Genomic DNA, 27,580 nt, shown 5'->3' on the forward strand with positions numbered 1-27,580 from the left:
TAGCGCATTTACAGTGCGATTCTTGAAAAGAAAACAAAGATATAGTTTATATGCGGTTCAAAATGAGGTGCAAAATTCCGTAGATCAAACAAACACAAATGAAAACTCTCATAGCCCAACTGTCAGCAGGTCTAAAACCACAGCAAACATAATATTACTGTTGTTATGAAGTATGATACTAGGAATTATATTAACAGGGGAACCAAATATCTTATTTTTCATGGATAAAAGTAACAATCAGATCTGACAATTTTTTATAGCAGAAAGTAATCGAAAAAAGTGCCTCACCTGTTCACCATTATTTACATCCACCCGCCGCGCATACGCAAGTGTCTGTGCTCCACTGCTGTCCAGACTAATGATGCTCTCAGTAGGAGGTCTGGAGGATTTCAGGTCACTCTTTCTAGAGTCAGTGGTTCTGTAAGCTTCATAATTGTACATATGCTGTAAAGTTCCTGTTCCCCCTACGTCTGCGTAAAGGGGTGGATAATACGGAATAACTGGAAGATTGGCACCGGATTTGTAAAACATCCGCTCACGTCTCCATCTGTAGCATTTCACTGACAGTATAGCTATGATGGAGACGATAAAGAGAAAAGAAACTACAGCCAAGGCCAAGACTAGATAAAATGTCAGGTTGTCGTTATATTCCTTCTCGTGCGTAAAGTCAGTGAACTCGGAGAGCACTTCAGGGAAAGTGTCCGCCACCGCCACGTTAACATTGACTGTAGCTGAACGAGAGGGCTGTCCGTTGTCCTCCACTACAACAGTGAGCTTCTGTTTCACAGCATCTTTATCAGTGACTTGGCGCACAGTTCTTATTTCTCCATTCTGTAAGCCAACTTCAAACAGCGCTCTGTCTGTCGCTTTGTGTAGTTTATATGAGAGCCATGCATTCTGTCCTGAGTCCACGTCCACTGCCACCACTTTAGTGACAAGATATCCCACATCTGCTGAACGAGGCACCATTTCAGCCACCACAGAGCCACCAGTTTGTACTGGATACAGAATCTGAGGCGCGTTGTCATTCTGGTCCTGAATAATAATTTTTACACTCACGTTGCTACTGAGAGGCGGGTTGCCTCCGTCCTGCGCTTTTACGCGAATATTAAACTCTTTTGTTTGCTCGAAATCAAAAGACCGTATAGCAAGAATCTCTCCGCTCTCTGCGTTAACTGAAATGTAAGACGAAGCAGAAACTCCGTTCACAGAAAGATCTTCTAAAAAATATGAAATGCGCGCATTATTCCCGGCGTCTCTGTCAGTTGCTGTCACTGCAAATATAGACACTCCAGGTGAATTATTTTCCATCACATAAGCGGTGTATGAGTGACGCTGGAAAACAGGGGCATTGTCGTTCACATCAGAAATTTTAAGCGTTAGGGTTTTATTAGTAGAAAAAGAGGGTGAACCTTCATCTGTAGCTGTGATTGTAATGTAGTATTCAGCTACTTTTTCGCGATCTAAAAGATGATCAGTGAGTAAATTATAGATATTCGATGAAGACGATTTAATTTTGAAGGGCAAATTTGAATCTAATGCACATTTAATTTGCCCGTTTTTCCCCGAATCTAAATCTTTGATGTTGATCATAGCTATCATAGTCTCCGGGGGAGAGTCTTCTAAAATCGGGTTTGAGAACGAAATTACACTTATAACAGGGACATTATCATTCACATCAGTAATTTCAATGTCTACCTTACTCGTGTCTGTTAATCCACCCCTGTCAGTGGCTTCCACGTATACATCATACTTTTTCGTTTTCTCAAAATCCAATAAACCGCGTAATGAAATAGCCCCTGTTACACTATTAATATCGAAAAGGTCTAATATGCTATCACTGCTCTGAGAAAAGGAGTACGTTATTTCTCCATTTGTTCCCTGGTCCGCATCCATAGCACTTACTGTTAAAATAATGGAACCTTTCACAGTGTTTTCTGCTAAAGAGACTCTATAGACAGATTCGCTGAAAACTGGAGCGTTGTCATTTGCATCAAGAACAACAACGTTTATCTTTATGGTGCTCGTTTTTTGGGGACTGCCGCCATCAAACGCCGTTAACACTAGTTGGTGTTCCCCCTGCCTTTCTCTGTCTAGAGGGTTCTGCAAAATCATCTCAACTAGTTTTGTGCCATCAGAATGAGAAGGTATTTTAAGGCTAAAAAAATCGGTTGGATGAAGCTTATAAGTCTGCAGTGAATTTTGACCTACATCAGGATCCTTAGCGCTGTCAAGCGAAAAACGAGCTCCAGGAAGTGCTAATTCACTTATTTGAAAATTGATTTCTTTTTTTGTAAATGCAGGAGCATTATCGTTTATATCTAAGATTTCTACATCAATTCCATGGCGATCCATAGGGTTATCAAGAATAATTTGAAAATGTAAAGAGCATGGAGACACCTGAGCGCACAGCTCCTCTCTATCTATTCTGTCTCTCACGATCAGAGTGCCTTTATCCACATTCAGACCGATGTACTCACGACTGTCCTCCGTAAAGATACGCGCTCGACCAGATTTCAGTCTCTTAATATCCAAACCCAGATCCTGAACGGCATTTCCCACCACAGATCCCTTGTTCATTTCCTCGGGAATAGAATAACGGACCTGGCCGTGCCCAACGGCCATGAAAAAAGCAAACAAAACAAGAAGCCGCACTCGCCATGTTGAAATCCAGACGGAGAAACGATTTGTCCATGGACCAAAAAGACAAAGCACATCCATATTCGAATTATTGCATTCCTGCTCTGATACGAGAAGAATGTTTCACAGGTCTAAGGAGCAAAAACAAAATATTCGCCCTTAGACAATGGCAATGGCAGCCTGTCTATACGCATTCGACAAAAATACCAAATGAGCTGAAGTTCTTCATTCTGTCTGGTAACGCCTCAAAGAGAGAGCCTTTGTTTCAGATCAGCACACACTAACCAACAGCGGCACTTAGAGGAATAACGAATCATTACAAAATCAGATAGCATGTAACAAGAATTATCGATGCAAGACTTAAAATAAAATTTTAAGGTTAATGGAACTTTCAAACTAGGATACAAATAAATATTAAATCTTTGATGCAGTCCTATTTAAAGAACTTTAAATAAACCCACATGTGGTAAAGTTAGAAATAAAACAATATAAAAACAAATACGACTTCTTGAAAAGTATCGTTAACTTACACGCATACTAGTACACACCCACTACGCACACATACACACACACAGGTCTGGTCTGTTGAATGTCGTTAAAACAATTCCCAGGTAAGGAAAACTGTTGTAGTGAAATGGTAAAATTTTAATAATTTAATAATAATAATAATAATAATAATAATAATAATAATGATAATAATAATAATAATAATAATAATAATTATTATTATTATTATTATTATTATTATTATTATTATTATTATTATTATACATAATTATAGATTAATCTTGTAATTAAATTATTTACAGTTTAACAAAAGCTAATCTGTCAGTAATGCAAAAAAAGTCCTAAAACTCACCTGATGATCTGAGACAGCAGTAGGTTTCCCCATATGAGCATGCGTAAGAGTCTGTGTACCACTAGTGTCCAGACTGACGGCGCTCTCACTAGGAGGTCTGGCGAATTTCAGATCACTCTTTCTAGAGTCAGCCGTACTGTAAGACTCGTAATTGTACATATGCTGTAAAGTTCCTGTTCCCCCTGCGTCTGCGTAAAGGGGTGGATAATACGGAATGACTGGCAGATTGGCACCGGATTTGTAAAACATCCGCTCACGTCTCCATCTGTAGCATTTCACTGATAGTATAGTTATGATGGACACGATAAAGAGAAAAGAAACTACAGCCAAGGCCAAAACTAGATAAAATGTCAGGTTGTCGTTGTATTCTTTCTCGTGCATAAAGTCAGTGAACTCGGAGAGCACTTCAGGGAAAGTGTCCGCCACCGCCACGTTAACATTGACTGTAGCTGAACGAGAGGGCTGTCCGTTGTCCTCCACTACAACAGTGAGCTTCTGTTTCACAGCATCTTTATCAGTGACTTGGCGCACAGTTCTTATTTCTCCATTCTGTAAGCCCACTTCAAACAGCGCTCTGTCTGTCGCTTTGTGTAGTTTGTATGAGAGCCATGCATTCTGTCCTGAGTCCACATCCACAGCCACCACTTTAGTGACAAGATATCCCACATCTGCTGAACGAGGCACCATTTCAGCCACCAGAGAGCCACCAGTTTGTACTGGATACAGAATCTGAGGCGCGTTGTCATTCTGGTCCTGAATAATAATTTTCACACTCACGTTGCTACTGAGAGGCGGGTTGCCTCCGTCCTGCGCTTTTACGCGAATATTAAACTCTTTTGTTTGCTCGTAATCAAAAGACCGAATAGCAAGAATCTCTCCGCTCTCTGCGTTAACTGAAATATAAGACGAAGCAGAAACTCCGTTTACAGAAAGATCTTCTAAAAAATAAGAAATGCGCGCATTATTCCCGGAGTCTCTGTCAGTTGCTGTCACTGCAAATATAGACACTCCAGGTGAATTATTTTCCATCACATAAGCGGTGTATGAGTGACGCTGGAAAACAGGGGGGTTGTCGTTCACGTCAGAAATTTTAAGCGTTAGGGTTTTATTAGTAGAAAAAGAGGGTGAACCTTCATCTGTAGCTGTGATTGTAATGTAGTATTCAGCTACTTTTTCGCGATCTAAAAGCTGATTAGTGAGTAAATTATAGATATTCGATGAAGACGATTTAATTTTGAAGGGCAAATTTGAATCTAATGCACATTTAATTTGCCCGTTTTTCCCCGAATCTAAATCTTTGATGTTGATCATAGCTATCATAGTCTCCGGGGGAGAGTCTTCTAAAATCGGGTTTGAGAACGAAATTACACTTATAACAGGGACATTATCATTCACATCAGTAATTTCAATGTCTACCTTACTCGTGTCTGTTAATCCACCCCTGTCAGTGGCTTCCACGTATACATCATACTTTTTCGTTTCTTCAAAATCCAATAAACCGCGTAATGAAATAGCCCCTGTTACACTATTAATATCGAAAAGGTCTAATATGCTATCACTGCTCTGAGAAAAGGAGTACGTTATTTCTCCATTTGTTCCCTGGTCCGCATCGATAGCACGTACTCTTAAAATAATAGAACCTTTCGAAGTGTTTTCTGCTAAAGAGACTCTATAGACAGATTCGCTGAAAACTGGAGCGTTGTCATTTGCATCAAGAACAACAACGTTTATCTTTATGGTGCTCGTTTTTTGGGGACTGCCGCCATCAAACGCCGTTAACACTAGTTGGTGTTCCCCCTGCCTTTCTCTGTCTAGAGGGTTCTGCAAAATCATTTCAACTAGTTTTGTGCCATCAGAATGAGAAGGTATTTTAAGGCTGAAAAAATTGGTTGGATGAAGCTTATAAGTCTGCAGTGAATTTTGACCTACATCAGGATCCTTAGCGCTGTCAAGCGAAAAACGAGCTCCAGGAAGTGCTGATTCACTTATTTGAAAATTTATTTCCTTTTTAGCAAACGCAGGAGCATTATCGTTTATATCTAAGATTTCTACATCAATTCCATGACGTTCCATAGGGTTATCAAGAATAATCTGAAAATGTAAAGAGCATGGAGACACCTGAGCGCACAGCTTCTCTCTATCTATTCTGTCTCTCACGATCAGAGTGCCTTTATCCACATTCAGACCGATGTACTCACGACTGTCCTCCGTAAAGATACGCGCTCGACCAGATTTCAGTCTCTTAATATCCAAACCCAGATCCTGAACGACATTTCCCACCACAGATCCCTTGTTCATCTCCTCGGGAATAGAATAACGGACCTGGCCGTGCCCAACGGCCATGAAAAAAGCAAACAAAACAAGAAGCCGCACTCGCCATGTTGAAATCCAGACGGAGAAACGATTTGTCCATGGACCAAAAAGACAAAGCACATCCATATTCGAATTATTGCATTCCTGCTCTGATATGAGAATAATGTTTCATAAGTCTAAGGAGCAAAAACAAAATATTCGCCCTTAGACAATGGCAATGGCAGCCTGTCTATACGCATTCGACAAAAATACCAAATGAGCTGAAGTTCTTCATTCTGTCTGGTAACGCCTCAAAGAGAGAGCCTTTGTTTCAGATCAGCACACACTAACCAACAGCGGCACTTAGAGGAATAACGAATCATTACAAAATCAGATAGCATGTAACAAGAATTATCGATGCAATGGAACTTTCAAACTAGGATACAAATAAATATTAAATCTTTGATGCAGTCCTATTTAAAGAACTTTAAATAAACCCACATGTGGTAAAGTTAGAAATAAAACAATATAAAAACAAATGCGACTTCTTGAAAAGTATCGTTAACTTACACGCATACTAGTACACACCCACTAAGCACACATACACACACAGGTCTGGTCTGTTGAATGTCGTTAAAACAACTCCCTAATTATTATTATTATTATTATTATTATTATTATTATTATTATTATTATTATTATTATTATTATTATTATTATTAGGCGTTACCAGACAGAACTACATCAAGAATTACATCTTGTAATTAAATTATTTACAGTTTAACAAAAGCTAATCTGTCAGGAACGCAAAAAAGTCCTAAAACTCACCTGATGATCAGAGACAGCAGTAGGTTTCCCCATATGAGCATGCGTAAGAGTCTGTGTTCCACTAGTGTCCAGGCTGACGGCGCTCTCACTAGGAGGTCTGGCGAATTTCATATTACTCTTTCTAGAGTCAGCCGTACTGTAAGACTCGTAATTGTACATATGCTGTAAAGTTCCTGTTCCCCCTACGTCTGCGTAAAGGGGTGGATAATACGGAATAACTGGCAGATTGGCACCGGATTTGTAAAACATCCGCTCACGTCTCCATCTGTAGCATTTCACTGATAGTATAGCTATGATGGACAGGATAAAGAGAAAAGAAACTACAGCCAAGGCCAAAACTAGATAAAATGTCAGGTTGTCGTTGTATTCTTTCTCGTGCATAAAGTCAGTGAACTCGGAGAGCACTTCAGGGAAAGTGTCCGCCACCGCCACGTTAACATTGACTGTAGCTGAACGAGAGGGCTGTCCGTTGTCCTCCACTACAACAGTGAGCTTCTGTTTCACAGCATCTTTATCAGTGACTTGGCGTACAGTTCTTATTTCTCCATTCTGTAAACCCACTTCAAACAGCGCTCTGTCTGTCGCTTTGTGTAGTTTGTATGAGAGCCATGCATTTTGTCCTGAGTCCACATCCACAGCCACCACTTTAGTGACAAGATATCCCACATCTGCTGAACGAGGCACCATTTCAGCCACCACAGAGCCACCAGTTTGTATTGGATACAGAATCTGAGGCGCGTTGTCATTCTGGTCCTGTATACCAATTTTCACACTCACATTACTACTAAGAGGCGGATTGCCCCCATCCTGCGCTTTGATACGAAAATTAAAATGTTTAATTTGCTCGTAATCAAAAGATCGCACTGTATGGATAACGCCACTATCAGCACTAACGGAAACGTAAGATGAAACAGGCACTCCATTAACCGAAGTATCTTGAAGTATGTACGAAATACGGGCGTTCTGTTTCGAGTCTGCGTCTCTTGCTTTGACTGTGAATATGTAGAGACCTGGTGTGTTATTTTCTGTAACAAAGGCCTCATATGAGTTCTTCTCAAAAACAGGAGCATTATCATTTACATCTGTTATCTGTAAAAAGAGTGTAACGCTACTGGAGAGCGACGGAGATCCTTCATCAGCACACATTACAGTGATGTTATACTCATACTCTCTCTCCCTGTCTAAATCACTAACAGTAATAATGCTGTAGAATCCTGAACCGGTTGATTTGATTTCAAAGGGAAGATTTTCAGTAATGGTGCATATCACTTGTCCATTTTCTCCAGCGTCTCGATCGTTTACGCTTATCATCGCTACAGCAGTATTTGGCGAAGAGTTTTCATTCACTAAATTAGATCTCGATATTATATTAATGATTGGAGGGTTGTCATTTATATCAATCACATCTACAAGTATTTTACTGGAATCAGACAATCCACCATTATCTATGGCCTCAATATCAATTTGATAATTTGATGCTTTTTCATAGTCAGCTTCACCAAGCAAAATTACATCACCGTTTTCGGTTATTCGGAATAATTCCGATACGGCATCAGTATTAGATATTACATAATTAACGTGTCCATTCAATCCCTTGTCTTCATCGGACGCACTGACCCTGGTTACTAATGATCCTTTAGCAGAATTCTCCATTACTACAGCTTTATACATTGCTTTTGTAAAAACAGGCGCATTGTCATTCGCATCAAGGACAGAAATATGGACATGAAATGTTCCTGACATCTGCGGTTCGCCGCCATCTATGGCTGTTAACATCAAGGACACATTTTCCTGATTTTCCCGATCGAGGGTTTTTTGTAAAACCATTTCAACCTTTCTGCTTCCATCACTTTGACTCTCAAGTTTTAAATTAAAATTATTCTTTGGTGTTAAAGTGTATGTCTGTAGGCTGTTAGTACCTATGTCTGCGTCTATCGCTTTCTCTAGTACAAATTTCGACCCAACAATCGCAGACTCACTTATTTCAAAGCGTTTCTCGTTATTTTTAAAGCGAGGAGCATTGTCGTTTATATCTGTTATTTCAACTGTAACACTAAACAGCTCCATGGGATTTTCCAATGTAATTTGAAAATGCAGAGCACAAGGCGTTGTCTGTCCGCACAGTGACTCCCGGTCTATTCGCTCTTTAACGAGCAACACTCCCCTTTCTTTATTCAGCTCGATGTATTCAGCGTTGTCACCCGTATAAATACGAGCTTTACCTAATTTCAGTCTTTGTCTGTCTAAACCCAAGTCCTGGGCAATGTTACCAACTAAAGAGCCTTTTGGCATTTCCTCAGGAATTGAGTAACTGACCTGTCCGTACACTGCCCTGAAAATGAAGATCCAAATAAATATCAGTTCTTGCAGCGCCATTGCTCTGTTTGGCATTTTCCTCGGCGAAATCCAAATAGATTCAGGGTATAGCAAATCCAACAATCTGTGAATCCAGCGTAAAATTCCAACTGAAAATATCCACACCTGCCTGTAAAATAGACAATGTCTATATAGATTAATCTAATTATTCAAAAATCGTATTTTTCCACGATTGTTTCCGCTTCATCTGAGTGATACCAACGCACTGCACTCTCCTCTTTCTCTCTGTTGTGATTGGATGTGAATGCACTGCTAGCAATTTTGCAAGCTGTATGCAAGACACTGGCCAACAGCGGCACTTGGAGTTTATAATGATGTATTAAACAAAACTTTAAAATCTAAATAATGGGCATCTGTTTATGGATAAAACAGTAATGAACACAAATCCCGTTTAATTGTAATAATACAGCAATAGACATAGAACAGCATATACAACACAAAGACAATGCTTTATAAGGAAGCGACCAGTTGACCGACCAGAGATGTAAAACAAGTGTGTCTTGCAACTTTCTGTAATGCAAAAGCAAGTCAATCAACAAAACGCAAGCTTGTATGAACATTTTAGCATCTTGGTCAAAGACAGTTGCAGTCCAATGAACAAAAAGGTGTAGTGCACTTAATTTTTCACACACATTGAAACGATCCATGGATTTTATATCATGTAGAGATCGAGAAATTATTAAAGTAGACAATGTAGTCTCGAGTATTCGATCGATAGATCTCTCTGTCTCTATCTCTCTCTCTCTCTCTCTCTACATACATACATACATATATATATATACACTACCAGTCTGTGTCTATATATCTATATATCTATATCTATATATATATATATATATATATATATATATATATATATATATATACCAGAATGCTTATACCGGAACATGTATTATTTTTATTTCAGCACCCTGGTCAGCGACCATTCAACGAAACTTTTCATTTCATTGAATGGAATCGCTCTCTCTCTCTCTCTCTCTCTCTCTCTCTCTCTCTCTCTCACTCCTATATATATATATATATAATAGATAGATAGATAGATAGATAGATAGATAGATAGATAGATAGATAGATAGAGCAACAAATTTCTAAACCTCACCTGATGATCAGAAACAGGAGTAGGTTTCCCCATATGAGCATGCGTAAGGGTCTGTGTTCCACTAGTGTCCAGACTGATGGCGCTCTCACTAGGAGGTCTGGTGAATTTCATATTACTCTTTTTAGGGTCAGCCGTACTGTAAGACTCGTAATTGTACATATGCTGTAAAGTTCCGGTTCCCCCTACGTCTGCGTAAAGGGGTGGATAATACGGAATGACTGGCAAATTGGCACCGGATTTGTAAAACATCCGCTCACGTCTCCATCTGTAGCATTTCACTGACAGTATAGCTATGATGGACACGATAAACAGAAAAGAAACTACAGCCAAGGCCAAGACTAGATAAAATGTCAGGTTGTCATTGTATTCCTTCTCATGCGTAAAGTCAGTGAACTTGGAGAGCACTTCAGGGAAAGTGTCCGCCACCACCACGTTAACATTGACTGTAGCTGAACGAGAGGGCTGTCCGTTGTCCTCCACTACAACAGTGAGCTTCTGTTTCACAGCATCTTTATCAGTGACTTGGCGCACAGTTCTTATTTCTCCATTCTGTAAGCCCACTTCAAACAGCGCTCTGTCTGCCGCTTTGTGCAGTTTATATGAGAGCCATGCATTCTGTCCTGAGTCCACATCCACAGCCACCACTTTAGTGACAAGATATCCCACATCTGCTGAACGAGGCACCATTTCAGCCACCACAGAGATACCAGTTTGTACTGGATACAGAATCTGAGGCGCGTTGTCATTTTGATCCTGTATATTAATTTTCACAGTAACGTTACTACTTTGAGACGGTGAGCCTGCGTCTTGAGCCTTTACAAGAAATTCTATTGACTTAGTCTGTTCATAATCGACCGAACGTACAGCATGTATAGCACCACTCTCGGCATTTACTGAAATATAAGATGATAGAGGTTCAGCATTGAAGTGACCCTCGATTAACATATAAGAGATTTTCGCATTTTGGTTCCAATCTAAATCTTTTGCTTTGACTGAACATATAGAAACCCCAGGAGAATTGTTTTCCATTAAAGAGACAGAATAAAAACTCTCCTCAAATATTGGTTGGTTGTCATTTACATCGGATATCTTAAGTGTTACTGTTTTTATACTAGAAAGAGGTGGTATTCCCTCATCCACAGCTAAGAATGTAATGTTATACTCATACGTGTTCTCCCTGTCTAATGTTCCATCCGTCAATAAAGTATAATAGTTTTTAAAAGACGATTTTATTGTAAAAGGAATCTTCTCATTTATAGAGCACCTTACTTTTCCATTATTACCGGAATCAAGATCTTTTACATTGACGATGGCTACCGTAACACCACTAGGTGAATCCTCTGAAATAGGACTGGAAAAAGAGGTCAGTGAGATTATAGGGGCGTTGTCATTTACATCAACTACTTCAATCAGTATTTTCGCGGTAGCAATTAAACCACCGTAATCTTTTGCCTGAATAGCAATTTCAAAATATTTATGTTCTTCATAATCAATCAGGCCTGCAACAGTTATCTCACCTGAGTTCTCATTAATTGCAAAAACATCCGAAATGTCGGCGGATATACGATTGAAATGGTAAGTTACACGACCGTATGCGTCCTCATCAGCGTCTGTGGCAGTCACCTTCATTACTGTGGAATCTTTCGGTGCGTTTTCTGGAACAGTAGCTTTAAACTCCTTCTGCGTAAAAACAGGTGCGTTATCATTAGCATCTAACACTGAAATCCGTATTTTAAGCGTGCTAGATCTTTGTGGTTCACCACCATCAACAGCAGTTAATGTAAGCAACACTTTGTCCTCTTCCTCTCTGTCTAAAGGAGAATGCAAATACAACTCAGCGTATTTTTTTCCATCAGGACCAGTCTGTATTTTAAGGTTAAATTTATCTGTCGGGTGTAATGTATATCCCTGAAGCGAATTCTTGCCAATGTCACGGTCTATTGCGCTCTCATGTAAAATAAGTGTACCCGGTTGAGTAGATTCAGATACTTCTAACTGTACCTCCTTTTCTGTAAATGTAGGATAATTATCATTTATGTCAAATATTTCTATCACAACGCTGTGAAGTTGCATTGGATTTGTTATGATTATTTCCAGACTGAGACTGCAGGGTGACGTTTGCCCGCAAAGACGTTCTCTATCTATCCTTTCTCCGACCACCAGAAATCCTTTGTCTAAATCCAGTCCGATGAATTCGCTGCTGTCGCCACTGACAATTCGAGCACCACCCGCTTTCATCCTCCTTGCGTCAAACCCCAAATCTTCGGCCACATTTCCCACAAATGAACCTTTTTTCATTTCTTCTGGTATTGAGTAGCGGATTTGTCCTAAAATTACATCTGTAAGGAGGAAGAGCGTCAAGGCATGTAGCTGCGCTTTGGAAGCAAATCCATTCTGTCCAGGACAGAGCGCACTCCCAATGAAAACCGCAGAATCCCCCATAACAAAGAGCACCAAGAAAATAAAAAAGAGATGAATAAATTTCCGTTGGAAAAAGAAACAAAAATGAGAAGGAGTAAATTTGGGGCCAGTCCGTTTTATACCCTTGCTCTCATGTATTTTGCAAAATACTGGGAGTGACCACAAGTTTTCAAGAAATACAGGAGCTTAAGTCAACAGCGGCACTTACAGACAGTATGGGGTATAGCAAGTCCAAAAATCCAGAAGAGGTGAACAAGAAATTAGACATTAGAATTCAATTTTCTGTTTATATTGTAAATATGCTTTATATCTGTGCTTGAGATGTAAGAAACAGAAATAAAACGTGGGGTAAATCAATATATGTGAAGCTAATGAGTGGGATAGAAAATTCTGTTAACTTTAGAGTTAAATATAACACGCATTAAATAGCCAATTCGGAATAACGAATACTGAATATATGTTTTTTAATTCTACCGTTGAGACTTATTTATCTTGGTTGGGATTTTTCCGTCACAGAAAGCGCGGTGTGTTTTACTGTCAAGATGTAGTCCACAAACAATAAGCTCCAAGTTTGCAAAAAGCGAAAAGCTTTTTGCCTTCGCCAAAAGCGAATAACAGCAATGTAATATTCTTTTCTCTATATAATCGTCTGCCTAAAATACATTATACACTCTTGCTAAATTACAGGATAAGTCGAAATTACTATTATTATTAGAATTAGTAGTACTATTAGTAATATTAATAAGCTAGAGCCTCTAATTTAATTAAAAAAAGGCTTTGGAATAATAACAGTATTGAATAAAATTATATGCAGTAATTATATGTAGTAAAACAAAACCGCATAAATATAGTAGTAGAAACCGGAAAACCGCTACATCTACTGTTTGTCTCAAAACCAATATCCAGCGAAAAGTAGCGACAGCAAACTCACCTGATGCTGAGAATGACTAGTCACATTGTCCTTCTTCACATGAGTCAGCGTTTGTGTTCCATCGGTATCCAGACTAATGATGCTCTCAGTAGGAGGTCTGGAATAATTCATGTCACTCTTTCTAGAGTCAGTGGTTCTGTAAGCTTCATAATTGTACATATGCTGTAAAGTTCCTGCTCCTCCTACGTCTGCATAAAGGGGTGGATAATATGGAATAACTGGAAGATTGGCACCGGATTTGTAATACATCTGCTCTCGTCTCCATCTGTGACATTTCACTGACAGTATAGTTATGATTGACACGATAAAAAGAAAAGAAACTACAGTCAAAGCCAAGACTAAATAAAATGTCAGGTTGTCGTTATATTCCTTCTCGTGCGTAAAGTCAAAGAACTCGGAGAGCGCGTCCGCCACTACCACGTTAACATTGACCGTAGCTGAGCGAGAGGGCTGTCCGTTGTCCTCCACTACAACAGTGAGTTTCTGTTTCACAGCATCTTCATCAGTGACTTGGCGCACGGTTCTTATTTCTCCATTCTGTAAACCCACTTCAAACAGCGCTCTGTCTGTCGCTTTGTGCAGTTTATATGAGAGCCATGCATTCTGTCCTGAGTCCACATCCACAGCCACCACTTTAGTGACAAGATATCCCACATCTGCTGAACGAGGCACCATTTCAGCCACCAGAGAGCCACCAGTTTGTACTGGATAAAGAATCTGAGGCGCGTTGTCATTCCGGTCCTGAACGTTTACGAAGATTGTTACATTGCTCCGGAGTGGCGGAGATCCCCCATCCTGAGCTTGCACCTGTATTTTAAACTCTTTAACCTGCTCGTAGTCAAGCGAACGGATGGCGTAAAGTATCCCACTGTCTGCATTAATAGAGAAATATGTCGACACAGATGAGCCGCTGAATTCACTCTCTACTAGACAGTAAGTTATGCGTGCGTTTTGTCCTTTATCAGCATCGTTTGCTTGGACTTTGATGACGGATACGCCCGGAGAGTTATTTTCTGCAATTTGTGTTCTATATTCATTTTTACTAAAAGACGGTGCATTATCGTTTACATCCATGATCTCTAGTATAACAGTTTTCTCATTAGACAAAGGGGGAGTGCCTTCGTCAGTGGCAATTAAAGTCAAATTGAAAACAGGATTTTTCTCTCTATCTAAAGCTCCATCGGTAACCAAAGTATAATATTTCCGTGGTGATTGTTTTATTGTAAATGGAACATTCTGGTTAACATTCAAATGAATGTTCCCGTTTTTACCAGAGTCTAAATCCTGCACACTGATCAAGGCAACAATTGTGCCGGGAGGAGAATCTTCTTGGATTTTACCCGAAAAGGATGTTAAGGTAATGACAGGGTGATTATCGTTCACATCTAAAACATCTATAATTAATTTACTCGTACCTGCCAGACCTCCGTGATCTTTAGCCTGCAAATTAATTTCGTAATGATGCAATGCTTCGTAGTCAAGATTACCATTGAGTCGTACTTCACCGTTTTTCGCATTTATGATAAAAATCTGGTGTGCTTCTTCCATATTGGTAAACGAATACGTCACATTTCCGTTGTGACCTTCATCTTCATCGGTGGCGCTGATTTTAATAATCAGCGTGCCAGGCGCTGTATTCTCTTCCACATTCGCTTTATACAAAGGTTCTGTGAACACAGGCAGGTTGTCGTTTGCGTCGAGAACATTTACGACTATTTTCACGGTTCCAGACCGCGATGGGTTTCCACCATCGACAGCCGTTAATATTAACAAATGTTGGCTGTGTTTCTCCCGGTCTAGTGGAGTCTGCAGCACCATTTCTGCGTACTTACTGCCGTCAGCTCGACTATGCTGCTTCAGTGAAAAATAATCAGTAGGTTTTAAGCTGTAGCTTTGAAGAGTATTTAAACCAACATCAGGATCTGTTGCTGCATCCAACAAGAAAACAGTACCTACCGGTGCCCACTCACTAGTTTCAAGATTGATTTCTTTTTTGGAAAAGGCTGGAGCGTGATCATTTATATCTTCGATTTCTATAGTAATTGAAAAAAATTCGAGGGGATTTTCGAGCAAAATCTCCAATCCGAAGCTACACGGAGATTTCTGACCACAGATCTCCTCTCTGTCCATCCTTTCTTTCACTACCAAATTGCCATTGTTACGGTTAAGCTCTAGGTACTGCCTACTGTTATCAATAACCAGACGCGCCCTGCCCGATACCAACCTCTTAACGTCCAAGCCCAGATCTTTCACCACATCTCCAACAAACAAACCAGGTTTCATCTCTTCTGGGATGGAATAACGGATTTGTCCGTTCACGGCGACCATCAGACAAAAAATGAGAATGGTGAACCTTGGTGACAAATACCAAGACTGACCTAGTTCCCCACCGATCTTCCACATTATATCCACAAGGAACGTTTGAAAAACCTTTATTGTCAAAAAGTTAAAGCAAAAATCTGACGTGATCGATGTTTTATACATGCACAATGAGAGCAATTTATGCGTGTACTCAGTTTTATTTTAGGCTCAATCTAACCAAGCTGTCTCCACCCACATCATTGCACAATACATAAAAGAAACAATAATCCAAGCAAAGACTCTCTGCAGGCCACAGCACCACTCAAAGCTCATGCTGTGCACTACACCCAAGCTGTGTGGACACTAGATTCATACCACATAAAATTTGTATAAAGTCTGATATTCTGGTAGTGGATTTGTACAATTTTATACAAATCCTTACAAAGCTACAAAGCTCCCTAATCTTTCGTTAGTTTTCCAATGAGGTGCCTTGATTCAGAAGACTTTATTAAATGTTATATGCAGAGTCAAGGGTGTAACTTTGGTTTGAGAAGTGTGTGTGTGTGTGGGGGGGGGTTGATTTGAATCCCATTTCCTGCATTTACATACATTTAGGGACTATGGTGATACAAAATCCAGGAAATAATTAAGTTGATTATAATGATAAATTCTGTCAAAAAGAATAGTAGGCTTCTAAACTATGGATATAAAAAGATGTCTTACTTTCTTTATTGTTTAATCGAGGCCGATCAGCAAGACTTCCGAGAATCATTTTATAAAGTAAAAAATGTTCACCATTAATGTTTTGGGTGTTGGTAAAATTTAAATAACGTGAGACTCAATTTCCTCTGGTAAACTTTTATTTTAAACTGATCGCTGTACCTGAAAATGTACAATAAATGACAGGACGTCTGTCAGACACATCCACCAAACCGCATTGTTTTAGAATAGAAAAAGCAAAAAGCTTTTATGAACTGTGTGTGTGAATCACTGTTCTGTAATATCACTTGCAGATAGACAGCAGCTATATTAATATGGAATTATATGAAATGTTGATCATTACTTAATTGTCTTTCATGCATAAACCACCACTCTTAGTTAATGAACAAATTAAAATATTTACATTCCTGGTGCTAATTTTCTGTGCAGCACAAATACCTAAAGTAGATAATTTTATGCATCCAACACTGTATTATAGCAGGGTAGGAAGTAATCATGTGTAATCCTTACTTCTGTAATCCAATAGGATGGGAAAATGATAACACAATAGATACACTATCTATTTGGTACACAGAATGCAAGATTCTCACAAACATTAAAAATATAAACACCTCATCTGTTCTCTGATATGTAAACCACTGAGTTATGATCATATTGAGTCTAACATTAAACTAGCATCCAGAGTCTGCTTGTCATACATTGCCGACAGAAAATGAGTGGTTTAAAGTGAACTCGTTTTCATGCTACACAGAATGTTCATGAAAATATGATTATCCTGACCTGAGCTAATTTACTGAATCAACCGACTCACGTCTCCATTCTTCCTTTCCATCCATGATGACATTAAAGTCATCTGTTGCTGCTTCTGGCGTTTCATCGCTGACTGTGCCGCAAACGCGATGCCTGTTCATTACACCTTTCAGTGAGAGTTTTAGAGGGGGCACGCGACGTTCCTAGACGCGGACGCGCGCATCGACACAGACAGACTCTGTGTCCTGCTCGCTCTTGCTCCTCCGTGGTGATGACGGCGTGCGGTTAAAAAAATCATAACAAGCAAATTTTAAAAAAAAGGGGGGGGGGCAAAAAAGGTATTTTGAAAAGTGGGGGAGACATGTCCCCTGTGCAGAGTCCATTGTCAGAAAGCAGATTTACAGAAATCGAAGTCGATGAACATTTAGGTACAGATGTCACAGTGCGAGGGAAAAGCTTCCTGGAAACTCAAAATGGAACCCGTTTGCATCCGAGTGCCACCGGTTAGTGGGATCATTGCTTTTCCACAATTATATATTATATTGTCAAAAAATACTAAAGTTTATTTAAATGATGTTGATTGTGAACATCAAAGTCTTTATAACTATGCTGTGTAAAAGAAACTTTTACCTTAGAGAAATAACACACCAAACTGAGATGATATATTCCTGAATGATTAGGCGACTAAGTGCCATTTGGCGCTGTTGCTCTATAATGATCAAAACTCACTAACTTGAAGCCAAATACATTATTAACAGTGCAAATATATACACACACACATACATATGTGCATACATATGTGTGATATGTGTAGTATCTATTGATTCACACTAAATATTAGAGAGACACAGGCTATATAGTGCAGGTAGAATGTATTACTCAGTCTGAGTGTATGTGAAGAGAATCACACACAAAAAAGCATATTGTTGCAGTGGAAGGAGGAGAGACTACAGAGAGCACACGAGAGCGAGCAAACACACAAAAACATCACCACAAGAGGGAGTAACTATACAATTAAATCAGAACTCGACTGTTGCTGTAAACCACCCTCATTTTACTTCAGTGATAGAACAGTGATATACTGAGCAGTTAAAATAGTGCTCCGGTATTTAAAAGGATGCCTCAGAATATAATTTGCTATTCTTAAGTTAGTTACCTTATTTTGTAAACTGTATTATAGCAGTGATCACATAATTGCTGAATGGATAAATGACTAATACATAGGCACAGAGTTTAGTTTCACAGGTTGCTCTGGAGTTTCACTGTGTTTAATATCACAGTAAGTTTAAGTCAATTTAAGCAGATATTTATTTTCATCTCAATCATATAAAATGCACAGATTAAAAAAAAGAGATGAAAAACTTTTCCTTGACCCATGATACAACATGCATGCATGATGCAGTGGTAGAACATAAATTGCAAGAAAAATGAAGCATGCAGGTGAGTGGATAATAAAAAACTATAAACCGTGCCTGAATTTGAACAAACAAAGTTTGATAAAATGTAATAGAACCCACTCATAATAAATGGTCACACGCTGGATCTTATTCTAACATTCAGCTTAAATAAAGAAACCATAGTCATTCTTCCACATTCAGAAGCTATCTCAGATCACTATCTTGTTTCATTTAAAATGCGTCTCAGACATGAGATGCGCAATTTGCCACGTCACCTATTAAAGGTACATTTACGTCTGCTACTGCAGAAAAATTTACCAATAGTCTCCCAGAATTCTCACGTCTGACCCCACAGAACTTAATCAAGCGACTGATTACCTGGAGTCAGTGTTTCGCAACACCCTATGTACTGTAGCTCCACTTAAAAGGAAACATAATTAAAGAAAATAAATCACCCTGGTACAATGACCACACACGAGCTTTAAAACAATCAGCTAGAAAACTAGAACGTAAATGGCATCAAACTAAATTGGCAGTATTTTAGTTAGTGTGGAAGGAAAGCCTTCTGTGCTACAAAAATTCTCGTAGTACTGCTAGACCAGCGTATCTCTCTGCACTAATCGAAGATCAAGCCTAAATTTTTATTTAGTACTGTAGCAAAACTAACTAGGAGTAAAACCACTGTAGAAAAGCGAACACCATCTATATGCAGCAGCAACGACTTCATGTATTTTTTCAATGGAAAAATTGATAATATTAGGGAAACAATTCATACTATTAATTTAAAACCGAATTATTTGATAGATAACCCTTTAGACAATATAACTATTTCTGATCAGAGCTTAGAATGCTTTACTCCCCTTCAAGAGCCTGATCTAATTTCACTAACTTCACCTTCAAAACGTTGAACCTGCATACTTGATCCCTTACCAATGTCTTTCCTTAAATAGATATTACCAGTAGCTACCGAACCCCTTCAAAAATGATAAATTCCTCCCTTAGCACTGGCTATGTGCCTAAATCTTTTAAACTAACAGTTTAAAACACACAGCTATATGTTTCAGCTAAGAGAGACACCAGCTTAAGACTGAAGAATATGTAAAGGACATTAGACAGTGGATGGTCACTAACTTCCTCCTGCTTAACTCTGACAAGACAGAGGTGCTTGTACTAGGACCACATGCAGCTAGAAGTAAGCTTTCTGATTACAGAGTAACTGTGGATGGTCTTTCAGTTTCATCTTGTCCAGCAGTAAAATACCTTGGTGTGATTGACTCTGGTCTTTTGTTTGAAGCTCATGTATTTAATATCACTAGGGTAGCCTTTCATCTCAGAAATATTGCTAAGATAAGAAATATGTCACTTCATGAAGTAGAAAAACTAGTTCATGCTTTTGTTACCTCTAGGTTGGATTACTGTAATGCCTTACTGTCTGGCTGTTCCAGTAGGAGCATAAACAAGCTAACTAGAACTAGAAGATATGAACACATTACTCCTATCTTATCCACACTACACTGGCTCCCAGTCAAATTTCTGTTACTGACCTATAAAGCACTAAATGGTCTCGCGCCACAGTACCTGAGCGATCTTTTGGTTATTTATGATCCACCACGTCTACTCTGATCAAAGGGTGCAGGAAGTACCTCAAGTAGCAAAGGGTACAGCAGGGGGCAGAGCTTTTTCTTACAAAGCCCCACAGTTATGGGACAGCCTTCCAATTAGTGTTCGGAATTCAGATACAGTCTCAATGTTTAAGTCTAGGCTGAAGACACATTTGTTTAGTCAAGCTTTCAATGTATAGTAGTTCTTAGGTAAAGGAACAGATCTGAAAGGATCATGGGCATAGAGTGTTTGGTGTACTGGGATGTTTGGATGCTGTTGCCTTTTGACCCTCGCAAGTTGCTCCGGTTTGCTAACTGAAGTGGTTGGATGCTTTATGTCCCGGGAAGCCTTCATGTCTGTCATGCTCTCCCTTTTAGTTATGCTGTCATAGCATCTTGCCAGAGTCCCTACCTGCACTTTACACATAACCTACATTGTCTTTAATCATCACATGATCACAATCATACTTAATATCTTTCTTGCTCTCTGTCTTTCTCTGTCGAACTATACATCCCACTCCTGAGCTCCCAGTGTTTCCAGAGTGACCACTGCCTCTACCCCTGGTCAGAGTCTCATCGCTTGGTGGTGCTCACTGATGCTGTGGACGGATCTTTGGGGACAGCCTGTGACCCAGGAGACAACCATGGACAGAGCCACTTGGGGACTTACACACCGTCACAGATCTGCCATTACATCTGTCAGCTTGTGACCGCAAGGAATTAGTGCCTATAATGAACTCAGAAACTACAGTGACCTAATAGTTCCTCATGGGCCCTTGATTGCTGTTATAGAAAGGACATTAATTAGTTACAGTTACATTATTTACTGTCCAGTGTTACCCAAATGAGGATGGGTTCCCTTCTGAGCCTGGTTCCTCTCAAGGTTTCTTCCTCAGATCATCTCAGGGAATTTTTCCTTGCCACCGTCACCACAGGCTTGCTCATTAGGGATAAAATAGTTTATTAATTTAATTTAATTATTTTTTGCTCTCCTTTCTCTTCTTTGTAAAGCTGCTTTGAGAAAATGTCCATTGTAAAAGGTGCAATACAAATAAATTGTATTGTAAACACTAAAATTTACAAGACAGTAGCCTACTGAACTACAGTATTAAAGCGGCTTTGCTCCAGGATCAATTAATTTAGTCAGTGATTTCTTGCCATACATTCTTCCATTTAATTAGATACACAGCTGACATAAAAAGCAAACATATAATTCCCTATTCTTATTTAGATATTGCAGCTATGCTAGGCGACTTTATCAAATACCATCAACCAATTTGGACCTGAAACTTTTGAACACTTTACTATCTCTGTGAATTTTCTTCTTCCCCTCTCTGCACTTTCTTTCTATTGTTGTCTAATATACAAAATAAAACTACAAACACAGGAAAGTATTAGAGGTAAGTTTTTTTTTTCCAACTTTATGCAGGCCTATGCAGTTCAATCATCACCTGGCTTAACACAGTACATGAATTTGTGCACACCTAGATGATAAAGGCCACAATAATTTCAGTTGAACATGACACTGAAGCTGCTCTCATCCAACAACTGTATAAGTTTTCTTGGTGACAGAGCTTAGCCCTGATTGGTTGGACTCTATTTTTTTTTTATTCTAGGACACCCCAAATAAATAAATAAATAAATAAATAGCTGGCAAGCAAGCAAGCAAGCAAAAGAAGTGTTCATTCATTAACTCTATTTTGATTGTTATGAGCTAAAGCAGACAGTGGTAGCACATTCTGATTTGACTGCTCCTCCTCTGACTGCAAAGAGCTACTCTTGCTGTCAGGGAATGATCAGAAAAGTGGTGGCCTGCATTGTGTGTGACTGTGTGTACAGATAAGAAAAGAAAAGAAAAGAAAAGAAAAAAAAACTGCCAACTGGTTTTTGGTCATAGGTACAGTGACCTACATGAGCAAAAACTCTGACACAGATGCAAACGCAAATTCTAAAAGCATATGCGAAATCTGAAAATACAAACAAATACAGAAAATAAGATGCCGGAACCAGACAATGCTGAGGCACTAAGCACATAACTGGTTACCTCTCTTCCATTATGTGACCCAGTGTAGTGATGAAAGGAGAATGCAGGATATTTGTTAGTGGAGGCCACTTACTAGGCTCAGAGTGAGCATGCAGTATGGTGAGACAGTCCCACATATTATACCCCTGAAAATGGGGAGAATATTAAGTACATTAACACTCAATGACGGTTCTCCACCACAAAGTTTATGTTTCTATCTCTTTTAGTTAGCAATAAGGAAATTTTCAAATCAGCAACATACCAGATACATTGATATAAATTAATACAAACAGTTCTTAACATGCAAATACTGTCTTCCAGAAATTTTATCTGGAAGTGCATAAATGTCTCAAATGTTAATTCAATTTTCACACTTACATTTCCACAATATATTCCAGCAAATCAAACAAGTAGCATTAAAAAAAAACATTTCTAAACTCTTAGACATTTTAATCAAAACCCAATCGATATCATAATGATATCGGCACACTGTTAAACATAGTATAACATCTGCTTACACTTTGTTAACGAAGACTTAGGTTGAATAACTGAAAAAGCGGAGAATATTAACTGAACACTCGACGACGTTTCTCCAGCGCAAACCTTATAGGCAATGGAGAAATACCGCGAGTTCTACCCCTCGTGTTCAAAAAGACACAACTAATCGATTGCACACCTTATTGTGCCGAACTAATTGATCACAGATCAATTCTTTAAACCATCTATTTGCATAGCATGAATGTACATTATTTTATTATTTCACAGATTCATAAATCTTTTTAAATACTTATTTCAGTATTTCACACTAATCAGCACATATGCACAGACCCACTAGTTGGCTAAATAGCTGTAAATATGAATGCTTGGGGGTAGGTGGTGCCAAGAGAGAGCCAGAACCAGTGGAAGAATGAGAGTTGACTGCCACTACTGAGCAACCAACAGACAGATCTAACTTGCAAAGAACAGGGTGAGTGAAGCTAGCTAAAATCTACCACTGAAAACCCATTCAATACTAATCAGGGACCTGGAGCACTGTAGCATTCTTGAGAAAAATGTTTTAGAATGTAAGAAAAAAAAAATCACACATAGAAGAAATGACTTTGCCAGCTTTAGATCGTAGTTAGCTAGCTCTAACTATAGTCACAAGCCGTTCAGCTCTAAATGGTATACATGCAGTCCGACATGCATACAAGTTGAGAAGAAGAAATTGAAATATGTCAAGGTGTCTGTGGGATTTATTACAAATGCTAAGTCATATGGTCACTTTGTGACTTTATTGGAAGATCTGAGAATATATATGCACCACCCCTGATGGTTAGGAGGAGTGAAGTAGAACCACAGTTTCAGTATTTTATTAGTCTTCTATGTTAATTAAAGTCTGTCTGCATAACATATATAACCTGGGGTTTCATACTCCACTGGTGGCACCTGGTACATTGTGATATGGCTATTGATCCTGATTTATGGCAGCCATTAATTTTGCTGTCAGAGTGTCTCAGCTGCCTCAGTGGGAATCATGTGCTGAGTCACTGGAGCTGAAAAGCAGGATAGCTCTGTATGCCCTTCAGCAAGAATTACCAAACAACATGCTGCAATCATGCAGTTTCTTCAGGACCATTTCATATAAACAATGCTCTAAAACCCATGTCCTGAGCTGAATTGAAGAACTTGAGGAATTGCAAGACTTCCAAACATTTGATTTAGTGTGCTTTCTTTCTTTCTTTCTTTCTTTTTTTTTTTAGAAATGTTTTGTGGGAAAAAGTATATTGCATTACAAATTTTTAGAAAATGGTGAATTATTGAACTTTAGAGTTTAGTTTGTATTCATAACTGAGTTAAAGTAGACTTAAATACAAATGTGCAATATCTTTTCAATTTACCTGAATATGGTTATTTTATCCCATTGCAAGGAGGGCAGATATGAATCACAGAGGTGTGGTTTCCAAGATTCACAATGTTTTTTCTTTTAATGTGGACCAAATGTACATGATTTCCTTTTGGTTTCTGGGGCTAAGGTTTGTATCATTTCATTATGTTAACATGTGTTTGGAAAAGAAAGAGAGAGAAAGAGAGAAAAAGAGAGAGAACCTTAGAAAGCTCAATATATTTGTCAGATATTATAGGATAGCTTGCCTCCCATTCCTCCCACTTTCACTTCCACTCCTGTTGAGCAGCTCAAGGAGACTGTTGCTATAGAGATCTGCTCTATCCCTGTAGTAACCATAGAAACTGTCTCCTAGAACACACACACACACACACAAACTGTTATGATGATTTTTAGATTTTTTTTTAGACAAGAATTAGCATATGAGCCTTTCAATCTTCTTTTCTCTCTTACACCTGCTCATAAACCCACGTGATGAAAGAAACCAGACAGTTACACAAGGACACAGCAGCACAGATACCTTTATTAAGACAGAAGGGGTGGGTGCAACATCAGAGAAACACTCACTATACTGCTGCAACGAGCTGCTCCGACTGTATGCCAGAACTGATCTAACATTTTTTAGATAATGATTAAGAGATCAATTATAAAAATAGATCGAAAGCAAGATAAATGTAACCTGTAATTGTATGTAAAATGTAATTTACCACAAATGAAATCTCTTTGTTTGGAGCTTACAGATGCATTAAGTTTAATACTGGCCATACCAGCTGGAGAAGTCATGCCATGTTCAAGCATCAGAGGCAGCAGTCTGTCAGTTTGGCACTAAGTTTCAGCTTCTGTGTTTGTCCTAGGGCAAACTAGGAAATGCAAAATGTTTTTTTTTTCAATATCTCAGACCTTCTAGTCTTGGAGGGCCATAGTATGGCACAATATTCCCTTATTTTTAGCACATGCAAAACTATTATATAATTGCCACTAAATCACAGTAACATTATACACCATACGTATTGTGGAATAAAAATTCTACTGTACTCACTACACTAAAATCTAAAATCTAAAATCTGACTCCAGCTCCACACTGACCCGACAGCTCAGTCTAAGTGAGACTCATAGTTAGTAAGGCCTCAAAACTAAATAAGCCAATCAAGCAGACTAGATGAATGCAGATAAGAGATTTTATTTTGTAATCAGCGCTGACACAAGAATTGAGATGCTCACACATGAACGTCCCAACAACCTCTCTCCGGGGAACTCCAACTACAGCCTTTATATACATTTCCCTTATCTTCCCAATGCAACACATCACTGGTTCTTTGCCTAGACAATCCCACCCATCTTTCTTTTTTAGACCTTTTAGATTCTTTTTTACACCATTATCTTTGAATTTACAACTTTTCGAATACCATTATAATTAAACTTCCCTAAATCATTATATTAAAAATTGGGCGTTTCCGCCCCCACCAGTGGGATTGTCTTCGGCCTCACTCTCACCAACACCTCATTCTTTTTCAGGAGACAGCATGGGTAAGTTCTCAGTCCTTCAGGGGCCAACACCCTTTCTTTTATTACACTCTACACTTCACGGCTTTTCTGATTTATCCGCTGTCTTCTACGTATGTACTCTAGATATTTCGCCTGGTACCACCATTGCCATCCAGCACGCGTTGCGTTTACTTCATGATGAGATCACTGCCGCTCAAGGTACCAGTGGAGCGAAGATTGACCATAATAATCTAGGGTGCGTCTCTGCCATTGATTGGTCCAAGTTTGGAAAGCCTGGTACCGCAGAGAAGGCCTGCCAGACTGACATCATTGATACAACTATTTGTTCTTCAAAGCCCTTGCAGCCTGTGTGCAAGGCCCGTGACAGGCCAACATGCCGTGATAAACGTTATATTGTTCTTAAGCTCAAACGAACTAACGAATAAACCTTACCTGAGAACTCACTCCTGCTGTCCCCCGATTATTTCACACTACATCAAACACACACCTCATACATATATCCTCACTTACAAAATTATCTCCCACAGTATCCAATACAGGTTCACAGGGAGGCACAAACAGATAGACATACAAATCACGCATCCATTCACATACTACAGACAATTTTGAGATTCCAATCTGCCCACAATGCATGTCTTTGGACAGAGGGAGAAAACAGGAGTACCAAAAGGAAACCCCTGAAGCACAGAAAACATGCATCAAAATCACCCCAGAGGTGTAAGGAAAACTTGCTACCCATTAACTCACATTGGCTCCATGGCAATATAAATTAGCACTACATTATCATTTATCAGATTTTATTTGTGGCCTTGTTAGGGTCCCAGTGGATGCTGAGCCTATCACAGGAACACTGGGCATGAGCACAGGAATACACTTTGGATGGGTTACACATATGTTTGCAGTGTCATGCATACATACCTTCATACAAAAACATGGATAATTTATCTTAGTCAATCCAACTTTTGGCATGTTTTTTTTGGAGGTGGGAGGAACATGGAGAACCAGAAAACACAGACATAGGCATATTATGTTCTATTTAAAATATATTATTTTCACTTAGAAATATTTTCACTGTATTTCTAATGGTTATTGCTATCAATAGTTATTGCAAGTATGTTAACTGTTTAATGTTGAAATAGTTATCTAGCAGTCTTTTCTGCATTAAAGCTCAATCATTGATACATACGTGTGCATTTGCATATTTTGCAAATTTTGTTAGAGTTTAAATATTTATTTTGTTTATGATTACATGATAAAGAAATCTGTTCAGGCATCTACAATATAACATAATGATTATGATAAGTGGGATGAACATAAGCCTTTTTTGTTTAAGTTTCAGGTAATGGAGTGTTCTTGGGTCAGGGGAAAAGGTGAAATAAACATATTTCTGTTTAATTCAATTATATTTTTAAATGTAATAGATGCATTTTATCCAAAATTTTGAAAAACATGAGCAGGACTGTTGTTTCTATTTGTAATGTTTTTCCTTAATGATGTATTATGAAGTATGCTGATTCAACAACAACAAAAAATGTACTGTGTGATATCTTATAGATAGGTGTAAGTAGTTTAATGGTTAACTTTGAGTTTTGCAGCAAGAATTGATGGTAACGTATCATGTTTGCCAAATGACAATATTGCAAAATATATTTTGATTTTGATTTAAATTTTGAATTTGAATAGAATTGGAATTTTGTATTTCTGTTTATTAAATTGATGTCACTTTTGGGGAGTGACCACCAACAGTTTATTCAGCAATAAGGATACACAATATATAAACAATGAAACCCTATCTGAAAATAAATAGATATTAATTTAAAGTAGATGACAATCAGCCAATATTTAATATATAGAAAATGTGGTCAATATTCTGCTGAATAATCTGTAAGAATTCTAGTGAAACTGGATGTTTGTTTTGTCAGAGAAAGAAATAAGTTGATAATTTGTCACA

At 38.6% G+C, this 27,580-nt stretch overlaps 1 protein-coding gene across 5 annotated transcripts in view; it reads right to left on the reverse strand.

Annotated features, from left to right (window-relative positions):
* LOC131364610 (protocadherin gamma-A11-like) overlaps positions 1-15,864 on the reverse strand; it is a 106,939-nt gene extending 91,075 nt beyond the window's left edge. Inside the window, exon 1 of one of the 5 annotated variants that reach the window (XM_058407804.1) lies at positions 13,447-15,864. In XM_058407804.1, the coding sequence (XP_058263787.1) occupies positions 13,447-15,849 (2,403 nt within the window). In that variant the 5' untranslated portion in view covers positions 15,850-15,864. Of the gene's footprint in view, positions 1-288; positions 2,834-3,499; positions 6,059-6,619; positions 9,174-10,094; positions 12,620-13,446 lie in introns of those variants that run through there. The other 4 variants (XM_058407789.1, XM_058407805.1, XM_058407793.1 and 1 more) reach the window with 4 other exon arrangements.
* Positions 15,865-27,580: the final 11,716 nt, after the last annotated feature.

The sequence above is a fragment of the Hemibagrus wyckioides genome, linkage group LG14, assembly GCF_019097595.1.
Source record: "Hemibagrus wyckioides isolate EC202008001 linkage group LG14, SWU_Hwy_1.0, whole genome shotgun sequence".
NCBI classification, from domain to species: Eukaryota; Metazoa; Chordata; class Actinopteri; order Siluriformes; family Bagridae; genus Hemibagrus; species Hemibagrus wyckioides.